This window comes from Lucilia cuprina, chromosome 6 (genome assembly GCF_022045245.1).
Source record: "Lucilia cuprina isolate Lc7/37 chromosome 6, ASM2204524v1, whole genome shotgun sequence".
In the NCBI taxonomy this organism is placed as follows: domain Eukaryota; kingdom Metazoa; phylum Arthropoda; class Insecta; order Diptera; family Calliphoridae; genus Lucilia; species Lucilia cuprina.
This window is the reverse complement of record NC_060954.1, coordinates 204,946-227,926: the sequence shown is the minus strand read 5'-3', so window position 1 is coordinate 227,926 and position 22,981 is coordinate 204,946. Positions and strand designations below refer to the sequence as shown.

The following is a 22,981-nucleotide window of genomic DNA, read 5'->3' as shown; positions in this document are numbered from 1 at the left end:
TGTTTAAATGTCCATTGTATACTTCTTTTATGCTGTAAGCGACTCTAATATTTGTATTTTTGTATTTGTTGCCATATAGTTTTTCATTTTTGGCAATTACCTTTCAGCATTTGAATTAAGTGCAGTTAGACACTTAAAAACTTAAAAAACTGTATTTAATAGTTTGTATATTTTATGCAAATTTATATAAAAAGTATTAATTTATTGTTAACAAAAAAATAATAATAAATAAATAAATCTTTTTTATCATGACCACAATGATATACAATTTAACACTTACCAACAATAAATGACAGAAGAAATACTTGAATAACGAAAAACATGATACCATTCTATAAGCATTTACAAAAATAATATAATAAATACTACTCTTACACTTTCACAAACATACCAAAGTATACATATAACAAAACTGATATATATATATTTTTTTTTTTTTCATATACATATTTAGTGATGCGGGAATACAATCCATCACAATAGTAAAATACACAAATTATATATAAATAAATATACCCAAACAACAACATAAGCACCGAACAACTAAAGTTATACACAAAAATACAAAACATTAATACATACATATTTATGTATGTGTGTATGTAGGTGTTTTATCGTATATATGTAGAATAATCCTGCACCCTGTTGTATTGATTAAGAGTTGTAAAATCGGTAACAAATGTATGTATTTCAATATATCAAGAATTGTGAGATCTTTCATTTTTAACGTTAAAATTTCAGTATAAATAATATTTAAATTTTTGAAATGATATAGAAGAAAGCTGGGATTAGTAAAATAATTCTAGGACGAAGAAAGCAGCGTTATCGAATAATAAAGATTAGTTCAAAATAACTACTTAGATAGTTTGCATTCTATTCGATAGCATTTTTGAAATTAAGAAAACTAATTTGTCAATTCTATCGAAATAAGTAATTTCATTATTCATTTCCAAAACTTAATTCTAAAAATAATGATCGTTAATTTTCGTGTTTAGTATCTAAATTAAACAGCTTTTATAAAACTTTGTTAAAAATAAATATTATTGCATTTATTTTCATGGCCACATATAAAACTATTAATTTAAACAATTTTAAATTTACGATTAATCACAAATTTAAAAAAGGGTTCAATTTATTTTGTATTTGAATCATAGAAATTTGTAATCAAATAAGCATTTAACAACAAAAATACAAATAAGTTGTAAATGAAATCAATTATATGTAGTAATTGATTTGTTATAAGTTGTACTTCAGTTTTTTGGTATATCGTTTATTTATTTAAAAAAAATATTAATGTTATAAGTATTAGTTGATTTAAAAATGCATAAAGCATGTATATTAACAAATAATAAAATTCATGTAAAAACTATACTCTATATAATAAGTTATTTCTTTAGAATATTTGAAGAGCAATATACATATTTTAAGGACAGGTCTAATGTATATAAATGAACTCGAATATGTATGTATGTGTGTTAAAAATTTGGTGAATGTATACAATACAAAGCAGACAAGTTAAACAATTTTATCTCCCTCTCTTTTCGAGTTTTTTAAGAGTCCTTGACTGTGTTACTCTTTTGTATTTTTTAGTTGTTAACTGAAAAAAATATAAATGGAAATAAATATGCTTTGTGTTGACCATTTTTTATGGACATGTTGTTGGGGCCTCTGTATCTCGTTTACTACCATTATGACAATAACAATAAATAAAATTCAAATAAAATCTTCAAAATAAAAAATGACAAAAATCTATTTGAAGTTTCAATTCGATAAAAGTTAAATACACTTGTATTAAAAAATTTGATGTTTTTACATGCAATTGGATAATATTGCTGTCTCCTAGCAACTATGCATATACAAACACACATATAAACTACCACAACCTCAGCTATATACTTTAAGTCGTACAATTTAAACTTTCATCATATTTGAGAACTGATTATATGAGTGTAAAATTATATTTAAATCTTAGTTAAAATATTCACTTCAGATCAGTGATTCGTTGGAATTATGAAGAGAGTGAGATTAAACCTTAAAAATATATACTTATTAATATAATTAAAAAAAATACAAACTAATTAATTTATTAATTCTTTTTAATTCTTTGTAATTTTCTTTAATAATTCTTTGTAATTAAATTTAATAAATCAAATTCTTTAATATTTAATTTTGTTTTAATATATTAAAAAAATACATGATTACTTATGAATCGTCTGTAATTGATAGTTGGATTGCATATAATATGCAGGCATTTTAAATGACATAGAAAAAGGAAGAACGAAAGATCTAAATTAAACATTTTATCTCTTTGGATTTATGTTAATGTATGTTATAATATTTACTATTACTATATTTTATACATACGAACATACATTCACAACTTTATTAGACCGACTGACTGAAAAGCTGAATCGTTCTTTTAGTTGATTTCAAAAAATTTTATTTTTAAGTTTTTTATTTAAACATTATTATTTTTTTTAAAACACACAAAATAATTAAACATGTAAAATAATTTGTCCTTTAAGATATTCTCTTAAAACGAACAACGCTAAATCTTTACAAACTTTAATATGGAAACTTTTTTGAGAGTCGGTCTAATGTATGTATGTATTACATATGTTTGTATGTACGAGTGAGTATGTTAATTTTCTCTGTAGCAAATCGATAATAATACATTATTAAAAGATTAGTACATTAATGGTAAGTAGTCAAATAATTGGCTAAAACTAATTTGCTATATAGGAAAGTACAACAATGTTGTGTATATAGTCGTTTGTGTGTTTGAGTTACATGTTCGTTTCATGTATTAAATATACTATAATTCGTTCATATAGAAGTACACAAGTATGAATGTGTGTCTTTATGTACATTTACATGGCAATGTGCCTATAAAATGCTTTTGCACACAAACATCCCGAACATGTATTCGTACATAAAATGTTAGTTAACTGGGTAAAACACTAATTGCTTGTACGCTTCCGCTATTAACGTTTAACAATAATTATAAATATGGCTTTTACTATCACAACAACAAGTACTATTTTCATGTCTATGAGTATGAGTGGAATGAGTAGACAGTCGGATGGTCGGCATGTAGACGTTGTCCCAGTAATGTGACAATTTTTATACAGCAAGAATATGCCAAATGAACAATAATAATAATAATAATATTGTATAAACATTGAAAATAAACAAATATTTGTTAAATTTTGCGACATGTCTGGTAATAAAACAAGACAAACATGACAAAAAATTTTTTGTGTATGTAACAGAAGGGTTAGATTCTAAGAATTAACTATATACACGATGCATTTTACTATACGAATGTAATAAGCATAATATTTGAGATTTCACACCCTCTGTTTAACATGTTACTATAGAAATTATTAATAAATAGTATTTACTTGGTTTTTTATCAATTTTGTATAAATTTGCCGTATGTAAGTTAGACTGTCATCGACTTACATTGTCTCCATCAAACAATTAGCTAATAAGTGTGTATATGTGTAAAACAGTAAAGTATAGTCGATCTGTAGGTATATTTATAAAGTATCTTTAAGTTTAAGATTAGAATTGCACCATTTGTATTGAGAAAAATAATATTCTAACCGAAAATAAACACTTGGGAAAGCGTATCTTCAATGGCACAGCAGAGTTTTTACGTTAAATGTAAAAATTAAAAAAAAAACCTTTAAATATTTTCTATATTATAAACCATACAAATATGCAAAAAAAACATAAAAAATCTAATAAAGAACCTTTTGTACAAGATCAACCAATATGGACACGACTACGAAAATTTTATGAATGGTATCTAAAAATTAAAATTTTTATTCTAGATAAAAATGACATACATGTAACGTTATAAACAGAAATTATGATTAAATTTTTAACTAAATATATTTCGAACAATTGAAATAGGAATTCCATTGAGTTGAAAGTGGTAATAGGCCCAAAAAACTATAGGATTTGTTGGTCAAAAGAGATGAAATTAAAGTAATATTATTTTTTTAATTAATTAAAGAAATGACTAAGATTTACAGTCCACATAATTTCCGTGTGTGATTTGTATAAAATAACAAAATACCATTTGTTATTTGATATTTAGATATAATTTTTTTGATTAACTAATCTACCAAGTAATAATCGAAGAATTGTATAACTTTCTAATAAGCAAAATAAAAAATATTTTTTAATTAATTAAATTCTAGCAGTAGTCAGATGAAATTTTTATAGTAATATTTTCGTTTTCCCTTATTTAAAAATTAATTTTTACATTTTGCATTCCACAAACTCTGACAATATGACATTCCATTTTAATTGTTGCTCGATTTATTTGTAATTTATTCCAAAGGAATATTAAAAATTCTAAAGTTCTTTAAACTTAAAAATATGTGGGTAATTTGTTTTGTGGGTGGTGGACAAAATCGTAGACAATGAAGTAAATTTAAATGCGTGACCCATAACAACGAGATGCACAAGGATGATGATAAAGATAGATATAACAGTAGAATCCTAGGTAGATGAATGAAAAGAAGACAAAATGAAGCCAACGGCTTCAGTTGAGTAGAGTGAAATTCAAAAGAAACCAACAAAAATTGTTAATATAAATTAGTTTTAATTGCTTGTTCTTGTTGTTTTAGTTTTTGCTGTTGTTGGCCTGGCTTGTGACTTCATTAAACATTTCCCACGTGTATTACAGTAAAAACAACAACAAGAGAAAGAAACATAACACAACTGCCTCCTGTTACAAAATAAATTCCATACAAAAACAAGCATTTATAAATATCAAGCCACAAAAGTGACTATAATTTAAAACAAATCTCTCTGTCCCCCTTAAGGACCATAAAAAGGCACATTGAATGGAGACAGAGGTAAGTAGGTAATTTTATAACCACTACTTGTTAACAAACAAAAAATAAAAAAATTAAAATTTTAAATGAGCTTAAGCACAACCTCACATACGACAAGGATGAAGCAACGAAAAAAAAAAATAGTAAAATGAGTGGAATCCGACAACCACGAGAATCATGTAATGAACATCGCACAGCAAACAATATCAAAAAATAAAAAACAACCCTTTTACTCAGGGGTACAATCTATGGGTAAATAAAAACACATGAAAATGCGTAAATGTTGTTGTAATGTTGGAAAGAATTTGTTCGGTTAGTCTAGTTTGGATTGGTTTGGTTTGGTGGAAACAACTCATAACATTTGCTACTGTTAATAACATTAATATAATACGTTCGTCCTATGTGGCATAGAGTTTGTTTGTACCCATTGGACTCAGGTGGCGAGGGGAAGATTTTTGTAAACAAATTGCTAAATTTGTTTGCTTTCTTTCTAAAGCTTGCTTTACACAAAACTGGTGATTTCCGTTTCATAAAACATGATTTTATTTCAATGATAAAACAACACGAAGTGAAAGAGCTTTTTATTTACACTCTTATGACATGTTTCTTTTATGAGTTTTTATTGTGTGGATGCTTTTATTTTTTAGGTTTACATATACGCACTTACAGAAATTTACACACATTCTACCCAAAAAAGTATATCATGACTTGAATATGTGTGTGTGAGTGCGTGTGTGTGTGTGAATGAGTGTAGGAAATTAACATACTCGTTTAAATGAACATGTTAAAGAAAATTATTGTTAATTGTTTTTAACAACTTAATTAACACATAGACATTTTTAATTCCATTATTTACAAAAATTTTAATTAATTTTTTATTTTAAGGAAGAGCAATTACAAATTCCTTGAAACATTTATTTATTTTATCTCATACAAATGTTTTTTTTTTGTTATTAATTAACCTCAGATGTGTACTTATAACTTTTTTTAACGGACGATTATTTTTGTTTACTTTTCATTTATTAAACACTTTTCTTAGCATTGGTTGCCATCCAGATGATTGTGTGAACAATTTATTAAATGTAACAGCTGTTTATTTGTGATTTGATTTGTGCCGTCTAAATTAAACACCAATTTAAAATGTTTCCTTTTCCTTTCGAAAAATCTCATAACAATTTTAGTTTACACTTTTGCTAAAACATTTGAGAGAAAAACTTTCCCTGATGTTTTTTATTGCTCATCTTTTTGCTTTACTTCTACTTGATGGCACTTGTTCGAGTTTCTCTTTAATGTTCAACAATTCATTGTCGTGTTCAAAGGATTTGAAATAATTATCATAGACTGACTGAGTTTCAAGTTAGCGCCTTTAAGTAGATTTATACGATGGTGTTGAAAGTTATTAAATATTTGGAATAATTAATTACTTTGTTATTTTGTCTGTTGGTTTAACATTAAAAGGCACTTGAGGTAAAGAATGTAATAATGTTAGTTATTAATTAGTTTTAAATTAAAGTAGAAGTATAAACTATAGAATTTACATATAAAGATGGTAGAAGAGAATTTTCTTGCTTTATCAAATATTAAGGTAACAAACTAAATACTTTTAAAAGTAATTCAATTCTAGAGTTTCTTGAGGAACATATTTGTAAATCCTTTCAATATTACTTTAAAATGTTTACCATAGTTGCTTACTTTGTACAAATTGAGTTTTCGAAAAACCAGAATAGTATTATATTTTTGATACTGTACATGGGCACTTCAATTCTTATGAGCTAAATATAACAATACAATTTCAAATTATATTCTAAAAAGATTCGAGTCTCAGGTAGGTCTAGCAGGTATACCATTCACATTGCATATTTATTTATACTAGAGTACATAAAGGGAGCTCCGCCTCCCAAATCGAAATTAAATTAAAAATTCAGATTATAAAAATGTGTATGCATATGTAAAATTAGTACAGATTCAAATTTTAATATTTTTTTGTGTCTTGCTTTGTTTGGGGGTTTTCAAGCATAAGTACGTGTGACTTTTGTTTTTATGTATTAGTAACAACTTCAAATGCTTATAGCTCCCAAAATTCTGAACCGATCTTATTGACATATATATTGTGCACATCTACGAAGAATTACTTTTAAAACTTTGGCCAAAATCGGATGTATACTGTAACATCCTTTGCCTATTAATTATATAGATATGTAATTTATATATGTAATACAACTGAAGCGTGGAGCCGAATGAGGGCATATAAACCACTTGGAAAATTATACAAGAGAGCATAAACATAGATCACAACATGCAAAAATCGACACTTGAAATTTTGCTTAAATAGAATAAGGGCATATATCCATATATGTTTGTTGAATATCTTCTGAAATAAATGATTTTTCATGTATTTATTATCAACTATATTGGATAAAACTTGGACAGTATCAACGTAAGAGATCATATTATAATTTGCTTAAGTTTCAAGGAGGTCCTATTTAAAAACTAAAAAAATTGTTTTGTTAATATTCATATACTTATATTATAAATATATGACCTTTTTGTTGTCCATATTGAGATTAATATTAAAATAATATTTTTGCAATATATTTAAAGAATAAATGGAATTGAAATGTGTTCCTTCTATTCTGTTAAATTGATGCAATTATAATAATTATATTTAATTATATATATCTTATATTTGTTTACCTTAAATAAAGAATAATATTACAAAAACGTGGATTTTTTAATTTATCTTTTCAGGAATAGATAAAAATAGGCCAGATGAACACTATACCGTCTAAAAACGCGATTTAGGAAAAATGATCTTTTCGCCCTTACTCACATCCATGTTTTAATTATAGAGAATTCATTCATTCATTCATATCTACATATGTTTATGTCGTTACTTGAAATGTAAATGAAAAATTTAAAAATCGTCTTTTTGATTGAAAATTGTCCACTGCATCAAATGCCGATATACATATATATATATATATATATATAAATGTTTGAATACATACACAAACCTTGAATGTTTAATATATAATTTATAATTATGAAAAACGAACAACTTTAATAAATGCAATTTTAAATTTATTTCTACTATAGCTTTAATTTAAATTGGTAGACTTTAGATACGTATACACTTGATTATACAATTATTTAAAATTTTTTGTATTTGATATTAAAAAACATAATAAATATTTATGAAATAATAAATATAGTTCATAAAAACATACATATATTCGAATTCATAATAAATTCAATTCTTCTTTCGACTCAAGTTTCTGTCAGTTTACAAAATTTAACCACTTGCAAACCATCAACCCATTGACGACATACCAAATATTTATTATCGCTTTAGGGTTATTACAAAATATGTGGTACTTTAAACGAACGAAAAACCTCATAAATACAAACAAACGTTATATGAACATACAGATTTATTTGTTATGGTTTGTGTGTTTAAAATAATTAGGGCGACAGTTACTTGCATGAAAAAATATTTACTGTATCGTAATTAGCGTCTAAAATCTCATCAATTTTTTCACTTGCAATTCTAACAAAATTTATATTTTTACCATCAGAAATAAACAATTTTATTGAAAGAATTTTGGTTACATTTATATAAAATATCTAAATTTATTCGCATTGAACTAAGTTTTTAAAAATACCTACAAAACTAAACTCAACTGAACCAGGTTTTTGCCCTAATATTTCAAACTTATGTATTTATGAAAGCATGTATAGGTATTTTTGCACATAAGTTTGTATATCAATATATGCGCATTTAAAATGACTTACAGGACACACATACATATGTTTGTAAGTTTAGTAAATATATGTACATATAGATGAAAGTAGTATATTTATATGCATTAGTACAGATCCAATACAACAAATTTAATAGAAACTTGCCACAAAGTCAACTCGTACACAAAGATGAAGATTGAAACTCATTCTATCCACAAAGATCCTTTATTATTAAATTTCTTGGTAAAATTCTCGTTCTTACACCCACGGACACATTTTACAAATATAACACAAAATATATTCCGGTTCTTTTTTTGTTTTTATATTATTATTATTATTATTATTATTATTATTTTTTTTTGACAGAAAGTAATTCTTGACCTCGGGCAGATACAATATTGTTTTTCAAATAATCATAATAAAACAGCATACACTTGAAGATTGGAACAGAACGAAAAAAAATCAAAAGCAAAATAAAAATTGTTAAATATTTTTCTACAAAATATCGATATGAAAACGAAAACAAGTTTGGAACGGGAGAAGGATACGACGAAAAATTTTCGATTAAAACGTATTTTAATAATAAATAAAAACAACTTTTTTATTTAAATTCTTGCAATAAGTCATTTTCTTAACTTGTTCATTCTCAGAATGCTTTTGTTTGACTCTTCATGCAACCCTTAAATGTTTGATTTGTTTTGTTTTCCCTGTAGTATTTCATTTGCTCTTGATTTACTAAATATGTACATATTGTCGTTGTTTGCTTTTAGACAGTTTCCCCTTTGGCCAACTGAAATAATACACTTACACTTACATATAAATGGAATATACATACATATGTACATCTACATTACAATAGTATTTTTATAAATGGTAGTCACTTTGTAAAAATTATGTTAATAAGTTAAAATTTTTTGTCATTTTCTATTTCTTTGGAGTGTTTTTGTTTTTTAAATGTTAAAGAAACCCACTAACAAAAATTTACATGATAATATTTATAATAAATTTATTTTTTTTCGCTCCCTCTGCGCTGAAAAATAGCAATATTAAAAGGTTGGTTGAAGACGACCGATAGATTCAGTACTGTTTTAAAATTGCTCTCATGTTAAGTAAGTACATATGTATGTATATGTACTTATTATGTTTATAAAAATAATTTTTTAAATTCAATTCAATAACTTAATAAAAAATATTTCCCAGTTTTATATTTATTAATTACAGTGTGATCACATCACAGTATATATGGTTATTTAAAGTCGTAGAAGATGATGTGGTTAGTATTCCTTAGTAGAGTATTTTTAAAATAAACAAAGTATATTTGATATTTAAAATAAATTCCAGACTTTTCCAACATTTACACAAATAGAAGCACAATTTAAATTGAAATGCAAATAATTTTGATTACCTAACCAGGCGCCAGTCTAGCAAATGTTTTTGATTTTTGTTGGTCCTATTGGTACCCCGCTTTACAATAATATACAATACATGCTGTATGTATGTACAAGATAAAAAAATAATGATTCTCTGTTTACGTGTGTCAGTAGAAATATAAAGTATTAAGTAAATTATTAATTGAAGAAAACACAGTGTTTTCTGGATATTTTTGTGTCTAAATAATTTTGAATTTGTATTTAAAATGTTTGTTACCTATTAAAATTATTAGCTTTCCGTGTTGAATAACAGTTTACAGATTTTCGTGTTCAAAATAAAATTTGTTGATTTTTATTACATTTCCTTTTTTTAACATACAAACATATTTATTTTTTATTTCAAAACGATTAACGCTTTTTGTAAACAATAATAAATATTTGCATATAAATCGCTCATTTACTGCAAGAGTGAAATAAATCCACTACACAGTAAAGCCATTCTCATGTCTTAAAAAATGTATATTATTTTCTTCTTCATGTGTATTTGATATGTAGAACTTTATTTAAATTAAATTAGAGGCGTTCTTGTTAAATTGCGCTCTTGATAAAAAACAAAATTATTTTATTTGACTGTTATAGTTGTTTAACAAATAATCTACCATACACCCGTATTTAGTAATAAAACTGCAAATTCCTTAAATTAAAAATTTAGCTTTAAACACAACAATATAACATACATAAGTATTTATATATGAAATAAATTAATAAAAACATAAAAGTATGTAGGTATATTATACATATATACTCTTATTTAAGTATTTTTAAATTGTATTTTATTATTTTTTTGTATTTGTTTTGAAGTACCCGTTTTTTTTGTTCGGTAGCTGTCATTGTCTTTTCCTTCTAATGCTTTTAAGGTTTCTTCTGCGAATGTGTAAAAGCGAACAACCAACCATGTTTCAGTGACAATACGTGTACGAATAATGCTGTTGTTGTCGGATATTTTACTCTGTTTAAGGATTGTTGCATCATTGTAAATATCCTTCATATGCATTTGTTTATTGCTTTCCATGGTCGGGTTGCTTGAGTACTTATCTCATTTCAAGATCTTCTTGTTGCTAAAGTAAGGCAAAAATAAGAAGTTGAGGATAAAATCAAATATATACATACATACTATACCGTACGAATGAACGTGTGTACCAATGTATTTGTATGATAAACAAGCAACCAAAAGCAAAGAGCATAGAAAGATCTTTATGTGTAAATGCATAAATACAGTGTCGGAAAAAACATTTGGTTGTTGATATAATTGAAAGTTTATGCTATGAGTATGTATTTTCATTTGTGCTTATGATAGTTGACTATACATACATAAGCACTATGAAGATGTACATTTATATTGTTCAGTTGTTATCATATAAATAATAATGTAATATTTGTTTTCAGAGTTTTGACTGACATTGTTTATTTTTCCTTTTCAAAGTTGTCGTCTTTACACATACTTAGTGTTTGAATAGTCTGTAAGTGAGTAGTGGTATGTGTGTATTCTTGATAATGTCAGCTAGTCAGTCACCGTAAAAAGGTAAGTAGTTTTAAGACTATAATTGAAATTTCTTTCATAAAGTATAGTATTAAAGTCAAAATAAGGAAAATAATTTTACTTAAACTAGCAACGAGTATTTACTTATTATCAAATTTAAATCTATTTGCTTTAAAAAGTACGGTATAGAAAAAGAATAAATTGTTAATTGAAACATCTATAATTTATGTTTGTTAATCACTTAACATTTCACTGAACATAATATATCATTTTTAATAATGACTGTTAGTTTAAAGCTGCTTTAAAGTTTTAATGAAGCCAGTGGAAGTATGGATGATGTAAAACAAATATTTTACTAAAATTCAAGTTCAAACTGTATACTTAAAGATTTTTAATATGCTACATTAATCGACGTTAATGCGTCATAAACACTTAATTTATATAAATGGTTTCCTACGTTTTATGTTTTACATCTAACAATTATTAACAGATTAATGCTTCTAAAAATTACACATACATATAAAATTATAGAGCTATGTATATATGTACAATTACACAGTAACGATAACATTACATTACCCTGTCAGATATTATGAGTTAAAAAAAATCAAAATCAAGTTGACTTTTTGCTTACTTCTTAATCACTAGTTTCAAAGGAAACTCAAAAACGAACCTGAAATGGACAGACATTTAAATAAAATTAACTAACTCATAGCTGGTCGTTAATGTACTGAGTTTTACAAGTTAAATTTTTACTTTTCGAATCACCTCTGACTCTATACTAGTTAAACATGAGGTAGTTTTAAGATAACTCAAAATCCGACTGGGTATTTATTAATTAATTTATATGTAAATACGTGGGATAATTCCATCAATCAATTTAAATTAAGCATATCGTTCATTGAAGTCGTCAAAACTAAATATGTATATGTTGCCAGAATATTTGGCCTACTGATTGTTTCGGTTTTTTGCTTAAATTTGTTTCGTTATTTAAGAAACGATTTTCTTTAGAAAATTAATTTTGAAAAACATACAGATGCAATTGCCATTTTAATCGATTAACCAAATAATATTAATCGGTTCAATTATTCCTCGCTGAGCTAAAACTGAGCTAAATTAAAAATAAAAAAATAAATTTGGATAAAATTGTACCCCTTTTAAAGTAGCAAAAATCTTAAAAATTAAAATGCTATATATTAATAAATGAACAGTGGCGTATGATTTATGTAACATCCACCAATCTTATATATAAATCATACGCAGCAAGTTATATAGTACATACATAAGTACATATGTGAATAAAAGTCTAAAAGTAGGCGTGGCAATTAATAAATTAATTAATTGAATTAATATTAATTTATATTTTTTATATTCTTATTATTGTGAATGAAAATTAAGGCGGTTCTTTAAGAATTGCAGTACTTATGTAACTATGTATGTCAAACACACAAAAAAGTCAACAAGTAAATGTACTTAATATATACAAATTACACAAATATATACATGTGCATACAGGAAAAAAATGTTAGACAAAGAAAAGACGCTCCAGTACCCTTGAAACACGGACACACATTATATTTATGTACATACATATAAGTAGAAGCATTAGTAATGCTCATAGAATACTAACAAGAAAAAGTTTAACTATCAGATACTGATCTTTTAAAGGGCATGGGTAATATGCATACATATATATGTTTATGTATTATGGTTGTGTTTGAATGCAAATGACAGGTGTTTCAAGTAGATATGTACTTATATTCAAACAAACGTACTCTCAAGAATTTCATCTATAAAATATATGTACTTATGTATATAAGTATGTATAGTTTAAAAATACAACTAAAACTATTTACATGAAGATGAAACTCAAACAACACATGAATGCAAACATTTACTTCCTCCTCGACTAACTAAAGGTAAAATAAAATAAATATTCATAGAAAAAAGTAAAACATTACCGACACAAGTTTATTAGGTCTGCTCTTAAGGTATAGGCAATTTTAGGACACTGTTGTTTTTCATAAATGTTTTGAGAAAATGCATATAATTTGTTTATTTTTTGTTTAATATTATTTTTTCTATTTATTTTTGAACTAAAAATTTTAAATCTTACATACGTATATTAACCAGCATGATGCTGATCTCCTACACAAAGGATCGGTTTAATGTATATACACTATTCTATGAACAATCGTTTATACATGCCCAACAAACAGATGGAGTCGATGTGGTACATTTGTCAATAAAATATTGTTCATATGGCGGACAGTTGTTATGCATAATTATGCATTATTTATATAATATATTTTGTTATAATTTTTTTTATTTAATGGAAAATTTCTATTGATCCATATCTACCTTATAAGAGCTGTTTAATTCACTTTTGTGGATAAGACAATGTTTGCTTGGTTTAAGTATGTATGTCAATTGGGAGTGTGTTTTTATAACAACTTTATGTCTCTCAATACTAACATGTCAACATTGACATAAAATGAAAATAGCAACAAAAGCAAGTATGTATTTAATACACATACTACATTACAATCGTTGACATGTGTATCTGTGTAAGCATTTGCATCTGCATGAGTGTGTGAATGTTGTGTTTCACAAACCTCAAGAAGCTTTTAAATATTTAAGACCTAGTTTAGGGTACGAATTTAACATGATAGATTTTAATGTAAAAGCAACGACTGAATTATATTTTAGTTTAATATTTTTAACTTGATTAATTTGGATGTGTCTGTTTTTTCATTAGCCCAATTGAATAAAAGGAATCCGTACGAGAACTTTTTTTAATTTCTTCAATGAACGAAAGACCTATTTAAACATTATATATTTTTTGGGTAACCTTTTGCAATATTATGTATTAAATTTAATTAATATTTTCTGCTTTTCTAATCATTATTTTTTTGAATTTAAATTTTTTCCATATTTATTACATTTTCAGAACATAATTTAGGTTAATATGGACTCGTCCGAAAATATAAGGTTTACTGCTTCGCGGTTGTCTTTGCCTCTTTTTATGATAACAAGTAAGTAATGTAGATTTATATTACTATCCATATAATATTTTTATCATTTGTTCAAAGGAAATCGAATAAAGTTTGCAAAAATTAATTTTTTGAAAAAATATATGAAGAAAAATATTTACTTATATGGGAAAAATATTAATCCAGGTAAAAACTATAAATTTCTTGGGAAAATATTAAAAAATGTTTTTTTTTACAGAATTTGAAAGAGCAACTATACAATATTTCCAACATGTCCTGGGTATGAAAAAACATTCATGCTCTATAACAAACCATCGGAATTTAAATGGCTCTGGGAAGTGTAGGATAAGAGATTTAGGAAAATCCTGGCATTTACCACCTAATCGTTATGATACAAGTAAAATACCATTTGACAGCAAGTGTGGAATGGGTGGTGCATACTGGCCTAAAATATATACTCATCAAGCAAAACCTAGACCATGTTTCCGTCAAACACCTAATAGTTTCTATAACACACCGACCATAACTGAGAGACTTTTCGCACCTTGCCTTAGGACAAAAGGAATTTTTCTATCAAGTATGTTATACAGAGTGTAAAATATGGCTTTTGTAACTTTGTTTGCATACAATTTAATGTTAAAGATGCCCGCGAACGACGTGCTACAAGTCGATGTATGATTAGTAATATAGGGGCATGTTACAAAAATCCTTCCGAACCTGGTCCAACAACATATAACCCAACTTGTAAACAACATACAAAAAAAAGCGTATCAAAGTACAGATGAAATAAATTATTATGCTTTGTATTGTAATTTTAAATAATTTTTCTTATTTTTAGCGTAAAAAAACCGAATCCACATTTATTTTATAGTTTATCAACGGTACCAGTGAAAATAAATAGTATACATACACGTCATACAAGCTTCACTGGCGCACCCGGCCGTTATGAGATTCGTTATCCCAACATCTGTCCATGCTCGACAAAACGTGTTTATCAACCTCAAATCGACCTTATAATTGATAAAGAGAAGCGGAAAAAATTTCGCCGTTTACCTTATGAAGTAATTAAGGCAAGATTCTTTACATCACCAGACTGGAGACATGTAAAAGGTCGCGGTTTTCGTCATCTTTTTAAAGGAGCCAATCTCTTCAAACCAGCCCTATCGACTCAAGAGGGGAAGAAACAAAAAAATATTCTACTTTATCCAGATTCAAAATATATTGCAATGATAAACAATCCTTTGCGGGCACCGCTATCTTTAAGACCAAAAACTATATCGACTATAAAGCCACAGATTAAATTTAATTGCATTGCAAAGAGAGTCACACGAAAACAATTGAGGAATAACAAAAAGATTGCATTTAGTAGTACCCAAGAGCGTTTCCGTGATAGTTATCGTTTGCCCATTCTAACTCTGAGCCAACAAGAACAACTCAAACAGTCCCTGCCTTATGAGCGTCAATTTCGAGATCATCCCATTATGAATAAACTGCCATCGGATATAAAATCAAAGCTATACCAAACACCAAAACACATGCAACTCAATTATGAGCCAAAGTTAAGAAAAAAGATATTCAAATTTCAACCGTTACCTCAAGCCAAAGTACTGGTAACCGAGAATAATCTAAATATAAGAGAAGCTCATAGGGAAGGCTACTACTTGAAAATATTAGAAGCTAATCATTTTTTTAAAGAAAACATTTTATTATAAAGTAAATGTGGTTTCGTGAACAAACTCTTTCGTACATTTTGAATATTATAAAACGGTATCTCTTGACTTAATCAATTTTGAAAATTTAATAAATTACGAAAAAAATTTACTTAAAGATTACATAACTTTTAATGAAGAATGTGGTTCTACTTTAATATTTAAACTACATATATATTACATTAAAATTGCTAAAAATATGTATGTATATTTTTACTTATACGCATATATGGGCAATTTCGTGTCAAGTGGCCCGACTCAACTTAAAAAATCGATTTCAACGAAATTAGTATTTTTGGGAAACACATAAGAACAAGCTATATAACTCCTTTAGACAATTTCTGCTAGGACCAATGAAAAGTAATACTCATTATTAAAAACCTTGTGTGGCCAAAATGTCTAAATGTGACCTCCATTTAATGGTGATACTGATGCCTGGTTGGTGCTTATTTCGTCCAAATCGTTTTTTTGGTTGGGTCACTTCATATAAAAAAGTGCCCATGTAATTATTGACAAGATGTAAAAATGCACATATATTAATCAGAGGAAAATCAATAAAATACAGAGATTTTAAATAAAAGGAAATAACTGAAAAAAAACATAATTTTTTTTATTAAACATTGCATGAAACAGTTTAATTAAAAATCAGTTTTTTTCTTCTTAAAAAAAACTTACTATCATTTGCATTCTGTATTGTGCAATAAATAATTATTGAATTTAAAATTACAAACTAAAGAAATTAAGAAGTAGATTTGCATTGTTTTTTTTTTTTGAAACTCAAGTAGGAATATATTTTTAACTTGAGCAATGTAACAACAAAAACCCTTTTCTTTGCATTGAAATGAAAAATGTACCCACATATTCAAGGTTTGCCTCCTCAGTTATAGACAACGGAATAGTTGCTTGAGGATATCAGCATTGTGTTAACAGTTTTTCGTTTTTGTTTGTAGTTGCTGATGTTTAAAACACAGTAAAGCTAATTACTTTGAACGGTTCTTAGAAGTACTTATTCACTTCACTTCCCGTTTACCCTCTGCATCAACAGATTTTATATTTGTATTTGCATGTAGCATTATCAATGCCAATGATATTGCATCTTAAGGGTACAATTCTGTGTATAAAACATCTATAAGAAGTTGAGAAGAAAATACATGATAAAATACATTTGATTAAGTTTAATGCCAAGAGTATGAAAAATGAATATATTCTTTCTGCACTGTTTTTTTCTGTTGTGTTTCACTTTTTCTTTAAGATTATAATCTACATTTGTATACCCTACACTAATTTATGTATGTGCAGATATTGGGGAATTATAATTGTTATTATTGATAATGCAAAATGCAAACTAACATCTAAATTAAAATATTTTGTATTGCATAAATCGCTTAAATGAACAATGAAACAAATCTTTAATTTACGGAATAAAGTACATATACATAATTGTTTACGGAATCCTTTATTTATGTCGATTGTAGGATATTGCACTTTAGGATTTGACCAACTTTACTTGTTATATATGCTCTTTCTTTGTTTTTGTTCAAGTAAGTGCTGTTTTTTACTTGAATGTCAATGAATATTTAAATAGATTATGAAAATAAGGATATATGTATAGAGAACTCTGAAGAACGATATTTATTTTTCTTAAAAAAAAGAAATCGTATTAATTAGAATGATTATTAAAAAGAAACGATTTGGTGTCTTTTCTAATGGATTCATAAAAACGAATGGTAAGTTTATGGAGGAAAATTAATTAACTTCAAGTTGAAAATAAAAATTATTATGCTTAAAGAAAAACAGAAATAACGGCAACTCAATTTGTTCATAGGTAGGTAAATATGTAGCTATGTATGTATATATGTATGTATATATATATTTGAGAAATGATTATAGATCTTTTAACATCATTGTGATATTTTTTATATCTTCTTTTGTATAATTAAAATAAACAAATTTTGCAATTGTTTTTTTTCCTTTAAATTACAAACAAAAGAAAGCATGAGTATTTAAAACTCTACTTATACAAAAATGTCTGCATAGATGTTGTCTACACAACACGCATTCTATCTTCCTGTTCTCCTTTTTTTCTAAAAAGTCAGTTTCCTCTTGTATCACTTTTATTTGTAGTAAAATTGAATGTATTTTTCAAAAACAGAAACTGACAAACAATAACGGACAGAAGTACATATTTATATATAACATACATACTGCATTTATTTCTTAAAATTGTAAAAAAAAAAACATAAAAATATTTCTTTTGTTAGATGTTCAGGGTGTTGTTTAAAGATTTAATAGGAAATCTAGAAATTATATCGCTCATTTACTCGAAGAATAACATTATTCAAAAATATAGAATTTATAAGAAAAGACATTTGAATATTAAAAAAATACTTTTAGTATAACATTTTTCGAAAACCCTACAAATATTTGTATCTTTATTAATCAAGTCCTTCCATTTATAGTTGGTTTTCGAAATTAAATTTTTATTTGGATTGATTACATTGAAATTCTTTCTTTATTGTTTAAAAATATGAACAATTGCGCTTTTATCAAAAAAAAAACTATAATTTGAAGAATATAAAAGAAGATCATGTTATGGGCTGATCTAATGCGCAATTGTATATTTATTTACATGTTGAAATGCTTTTTGTTCTACATACATATGTATGTGCATTTTGTCTTTGTGGTAGAAATATAGAAACAGTTCTAGTGACATTGAATACAAAAGTAATGGTTGTTTGCCATACCAGCACAGAAAGAATATTGTCGTTTGCTAAGTGGTGTTGTTTGCATAAAATAGTAATACAATATTATTTAAATTGCCAGTGAGTTGTTTTCATACACTAAACATTTAGACAAAACCAAAAGAAAGTTCAAATAATAAAAAGGAAAAATGTAAAATTTGGCAAACTCGAATTTTAGGCACTTATCATCACCACAACGCCTAAAACATTGCATTATGTTTAAATTTTACTTTGGTTATTTCTCTAAAAGTACAAAAATATAACAGATTCACTTACTTGTTCTCTCCTTTATAATGGTCAATTAATTGTTTGAAACCATCTGTAATGAAGATAATAAAAATATATATTTTATTAATAAATTGCGTTGAATTTTTGCAGAAAGAAACTACAAACGGAGATATATAGGATATATAATTGAGTTTAGATTAGAGAAGTAAATATTAATTAATTGTATTAGTAATTTATCTTATTTGTAATATCGTCATAGTCATTTATGTTTTATAGGCGGTCAGACTTGTGTTTATTTTCAGACATTCGACAGAGTTGCAACTCACTCGCACTTGTGTTTGAAGTTTTCCTACTTCCTATATGAAAATATAGTTCGAATTTTAGTATTTCCTTTAAACCAGGCGTTTTTATTAAATCTGTTATTTTATTACAAAAATCCAAAAAAGAGTTATAGTGACCGATGTAAGTAGTACAAGTCTGGTATATTTTATTTTTGATAACTAGCAGGGATATTGAATAGACATACATATGTATGTTCATATGTAAACGTAGAAGTATATATGTAAATACATATGTACATGGCTCTGAAGTCGGTGTTCATACATTTTCTTTTTCTTGTCGTGGTTGCAGTTGTTTTTTTTTTCTTTGTTATTATTAGAAAATTCATTGCAGTTTGATTTTTTTGTTATTTTCCAAAATGGTTATTATTGTTATTGTAGTTGAATTCTTCAAAAGTTTAAGTAAAAAGGAAATGAAAATGAAAAGAAAAATGCCAAAAACTTCTGTTTGGTTTGTTTTACAATTTTGAATTCTTTTACTTAACTTAGATTGGAGAGTACAATATTGTACTCATAAATACGTAGATATATGTATGTATTTGAATGTATGTTGAAACGAACTTACTTAAAGTTTGTTTATATGTATGTCCCAGGAAAGACATATTTGCACCACTCCAAAAAAATAATAATAAAGGAGTGGTTGAGGAAATAGCAAGTTAGCTTTTTTCCTTTTATACACTTCCAAAGTAAATAAATATTTTTGCATATTCGCATATACAACAAACATATGTATTTACGTGCACACATATAAACGAATATACGCGTAAAAGTATTTTTCAATATTTGTCTCTACATAAACTTTATTTAAATAAAATAAAAAAGGAACACATTCATATTTACAAACATACATAAGTTTGTTTGTATGTCTCTATATAGGTTAAAAGTGCTTACGTACGCAAATAACTACAAGTTGAATTAACGTTTATGTTTATTGTATTTATTAGAAATGCAAAGTACTCGTTTATTCTAAGGAATAAGTAAAATGTTTAAGAATTTCTGATTTTTCTTTAATTTCTTGGGCGGACTCTTAATGTTCTTTTAGTACAAATATGTATGTAAACAAATAATTTTAAAGATATTATATGTATACATTGTGAGTACTGAACTTTAACAATACATTTTTTGCTTTCTAGATATTTATATCTGTTATATTTAAATTTTATTACTTTCTCATGTGTAGAGATGTCTTTTTATTTTAAAATTTTGATATTGATTTAGATTCTGGAAGAGGTATATATAACGTTTTTCGGATGAAATAAATAGTCAATAAGTAATAAGTTTTTCTTTTTGCTTTTTTATTCATACGGTCCCCTAATAGGTTTGTGAAATATTTAAAAATAAAGGTAACATTTTCAAAAGTTTGAGAATGTTGTTCTACTTTAATTCTTTACACTGGTGGCATCGGCATCTCTCCGGGAGGTGGTGGCATTTGACGTTTTGCCTTAAAAAGGAAACAAGTGTCAGTCAATTTCATTATAAAATGACTATCTCTGTAATACTAACCCGATTTATTTTACCGTTTTCTTGGAATTCTTTTGGAACATCGGATTCACCAGGAGGAGCTTCGCGACGAACCTATTAGAACAAATGAGAAACAAAAAACAAATTTTATATAATAAATTACAAATTTTGTATGTATAACTACTTACTCTAAAGCGGGCATTAGGCTCTTCCTGCTTATAGTAAATTAAAGTAGTCATTAAAAAATTAAATAAAATGGTTTATGATTTACGTACCTTTGGTATGTCATCGGCAGCAAGAGCATCAACATCACGACGTTTCTGCATTATGAAGTCATTTGATTTTTAAAGCTTAAAAAATTAATGCAATAAGTTTAAATATGTGGCACTTACCCTTGTCATAAATGATTCAAACTAAAATAAATTAAAAATATAATTTAAACTTGAAATTTGACATCTTACGTCATTGTTTTTACTAACCTCAGGAACTTTTTCGGGAGGTTCATCCATGCCCTAAAATTTACATATTTAAGTTTGTATGCAATGCAAGTCCTGTGTGAAATAGAAACTTACCAGCAAATCACTCATTCCATTTTGTGATTTAGTCTGTGTCATGTCTGCGTTATTAATAAAAGCAATAATGACAATAATTGTCAAATAAATATGCAATTTTAGCAACGGCTGCATTTTAGTGATTCAGTCAAACAAAATCAGGTTTATCAATACTACAGGACACTAATATCAATTGTATGTCAATAAATTTTCTCCGTTTTTTTTTAACTTTCTCACAACGCGACAAATCAAAGAATTATGCAAGCGAACCAAAGCAAACAATGACAATTTATAGTTTGTTGATAATGAATGCATCAATATTTTATTCAATACTTCACACACATGAGAACAATAAACTTCAATGTTGACATTAAAGAATGAATAAATGAATCAACGAATTTTTGAGTATGAGTGCTAACGTATTTTATATAAAATAATACAATAACAAAGTACATGTATGTTTGTATGAATGTAAATAGTGTAAGTATTTACATATGTATATATGTGTGGTTGTATTTTTTGTGTAAATGAAATACATTTTGTTTTATTCTGTAATGTTTGTACAAGTAATTATTTGTTTTCATTGATCAAATTGCCATTAAATATTTGATAAGAGGGAAATTAAAAATATTTCAATGTACAATGTTTTCTCTTGTTGTTGTATTTTTTTTAAAATTTGTATATTGCACTCCTTACCACACGCTCCGTATGGCGAAATAACAATAATTTACAAAATAATTAATTGGATTTTGATTAAAGTTTTAGTTAATTTGCAAGGTACATGTTTTAGTGCTTTTTTTTGGTTTTTATCATTATTAGGTTGTTTTGTTTCAATGTTACTAAAGACAATTAAATGAATGTTTGTACATTTGGTATATTTTGTTATTGTTTATAAATATATAAATAAAAAAATATTATTTGTATCAACTGTATTTGTAGTACAAAGTATTCGCATGTTTGTGGGTTTACAACTAGTAAACAATACAATTAATTGTATATCTGTAAATTTGCATAGAAAGTTAATTGTAATCACAATTAATGCCTTGTTTTCGTTGTTGTTTTCATTTTAAAAATTATTGTTATTGAGTAATGCTTGCATTTACTTAATTATGTTAATTTTCAAATGATTGATTACGAATTACCTATATAAGTGAATGTGAGTGCGTGTTTTTTATCTTTTTGTAAATGAAAATGTACGAGTGAAAATTGTTTAATTTAATTAGTTTCAGTACTTTGATAATTGCAGTTGATAAATAATACATTTAATGCGATAGTTATCAACAATCGGTTTTAAATTGCAACAATTGTTTTTTGTCTGTATTTATTTTAAATATTAATGTTAAAAAGGAAATTAGGATTTGTGTATATTATAAAAACCTGATTAATCAATCATGAAGTAAAAAGCTTATATGTAAAATGGAAAATATTTGCATTTCACCAGTACGTATGTACGTTA

At 26.3% G+C, this 22,981-nt stretch overlaps 2 protein-coding genes across 3 annotated transcripts; one reads left to right on the top strand and one right to left on the bottom strand.

The window, feature by feature from the left end:
* The first annotated feature begins 14,399 nt into the window (after positions 1-14,399).
* On the top strand, positions 14,400-16,748 carry LOC111675708. The gene is made up of 5 exons (XM_046954695.1): positions 14,400-14,539; positions 14,597-14,683; positions 14,736-15,074; positions 15,140-15,272; positions 15,336-16,748. The coding sequence occupies exons 1-5, from the start codon at positions 14,473-14,475 to the stop codon at positions 16,207-16,209; spliced, it is 1,500 nt and encodes a 499-aa protein (XP_046810651.1). The 5' UTR covers positions 14,400-14,472; the 3' UTR covers positions 16,210-16,748.
* A 4,039-nt stretch (positions 16,749-20,787) lies between these two features.
* Positions 20,788-21,841, bottom strand: LOC111675709. Of its 2 annotated transcripts, none has more exons than XM_046955157.1 (7): positions 21,547-21,841; positions 21,454-21,486; positions 21,367-21,387; positions 21,250-21,294; positions 21,163-21,189; positions 21,017-21,088; positions 20,788-20,954 (listed from the first exon to the last, which is right to left on the bottom strand). In XM_046955157.1, the coding sequence occupies exons 1-7, from the start codon at positions 21,658-21,660 to the stop codon at positions 20,901-20,903; spliced, it is 366 nt and encodes a 121-aa protein (XP_046811113.1). In that variant the 5' UTR covers positions 21,661-21,841; the 3' UTR covers positions 20,788-20,900. The 2 variants fall into 2 exon arrangements, with proteins under 2 accessions (XP_046811113.1, XP_023292289.2); XM_023436521.2 differs by having other exon boundaries at positions 21,163-21,186; positions 21,547-21,830.
* Between the last annotated feature and the right edge of the window lie 1,140 nt (positions 21,842-22,981).

Coding starts and splice junctions, on each gene's coding strand:
- LOC111675708 (XM_046954695.1), top strand. CDS start 14,473: ATGGACTCGTCCGAAAATATAAGGTTTACTGCTTCGCGGTTGTCTTTG. Junction 14,684..14,735: donor TGGGAAAAATATTAATCCAG/GTAAAAACTATA, acceptor TTTTTTTTACAG/AATTTGAAAGAGCAACTATA. Junction 15,075..15,139: donor AAAAGGAATTTTTCTATCAA/GTATGTTATACA, acceptor TTAATGTTAAAG/ATGCCCGCGAACGACGTGCT.
- LOC111675709 (XM_046955157.1), bottom strand. CDS start 21,660: ATGCAGCCGTTGCTAAAATTGCATATTTATTTGACAATTATTGTCATT. Junction 21,487..21,546: donor ATGGAATGAGTGATTTGCTG/GTAAGTTTCTAT, acceptor TGTAAATTTTAG/GGCATGGATGAACCTCCCGA. Junction 21,089..21,162: donor AGCCTAATGCCCGCTTTAGA/GTAAGTAGTTAT, acceptor TTGTTCTAATAG/GTTCGTCGCGAAGCTCCTCC.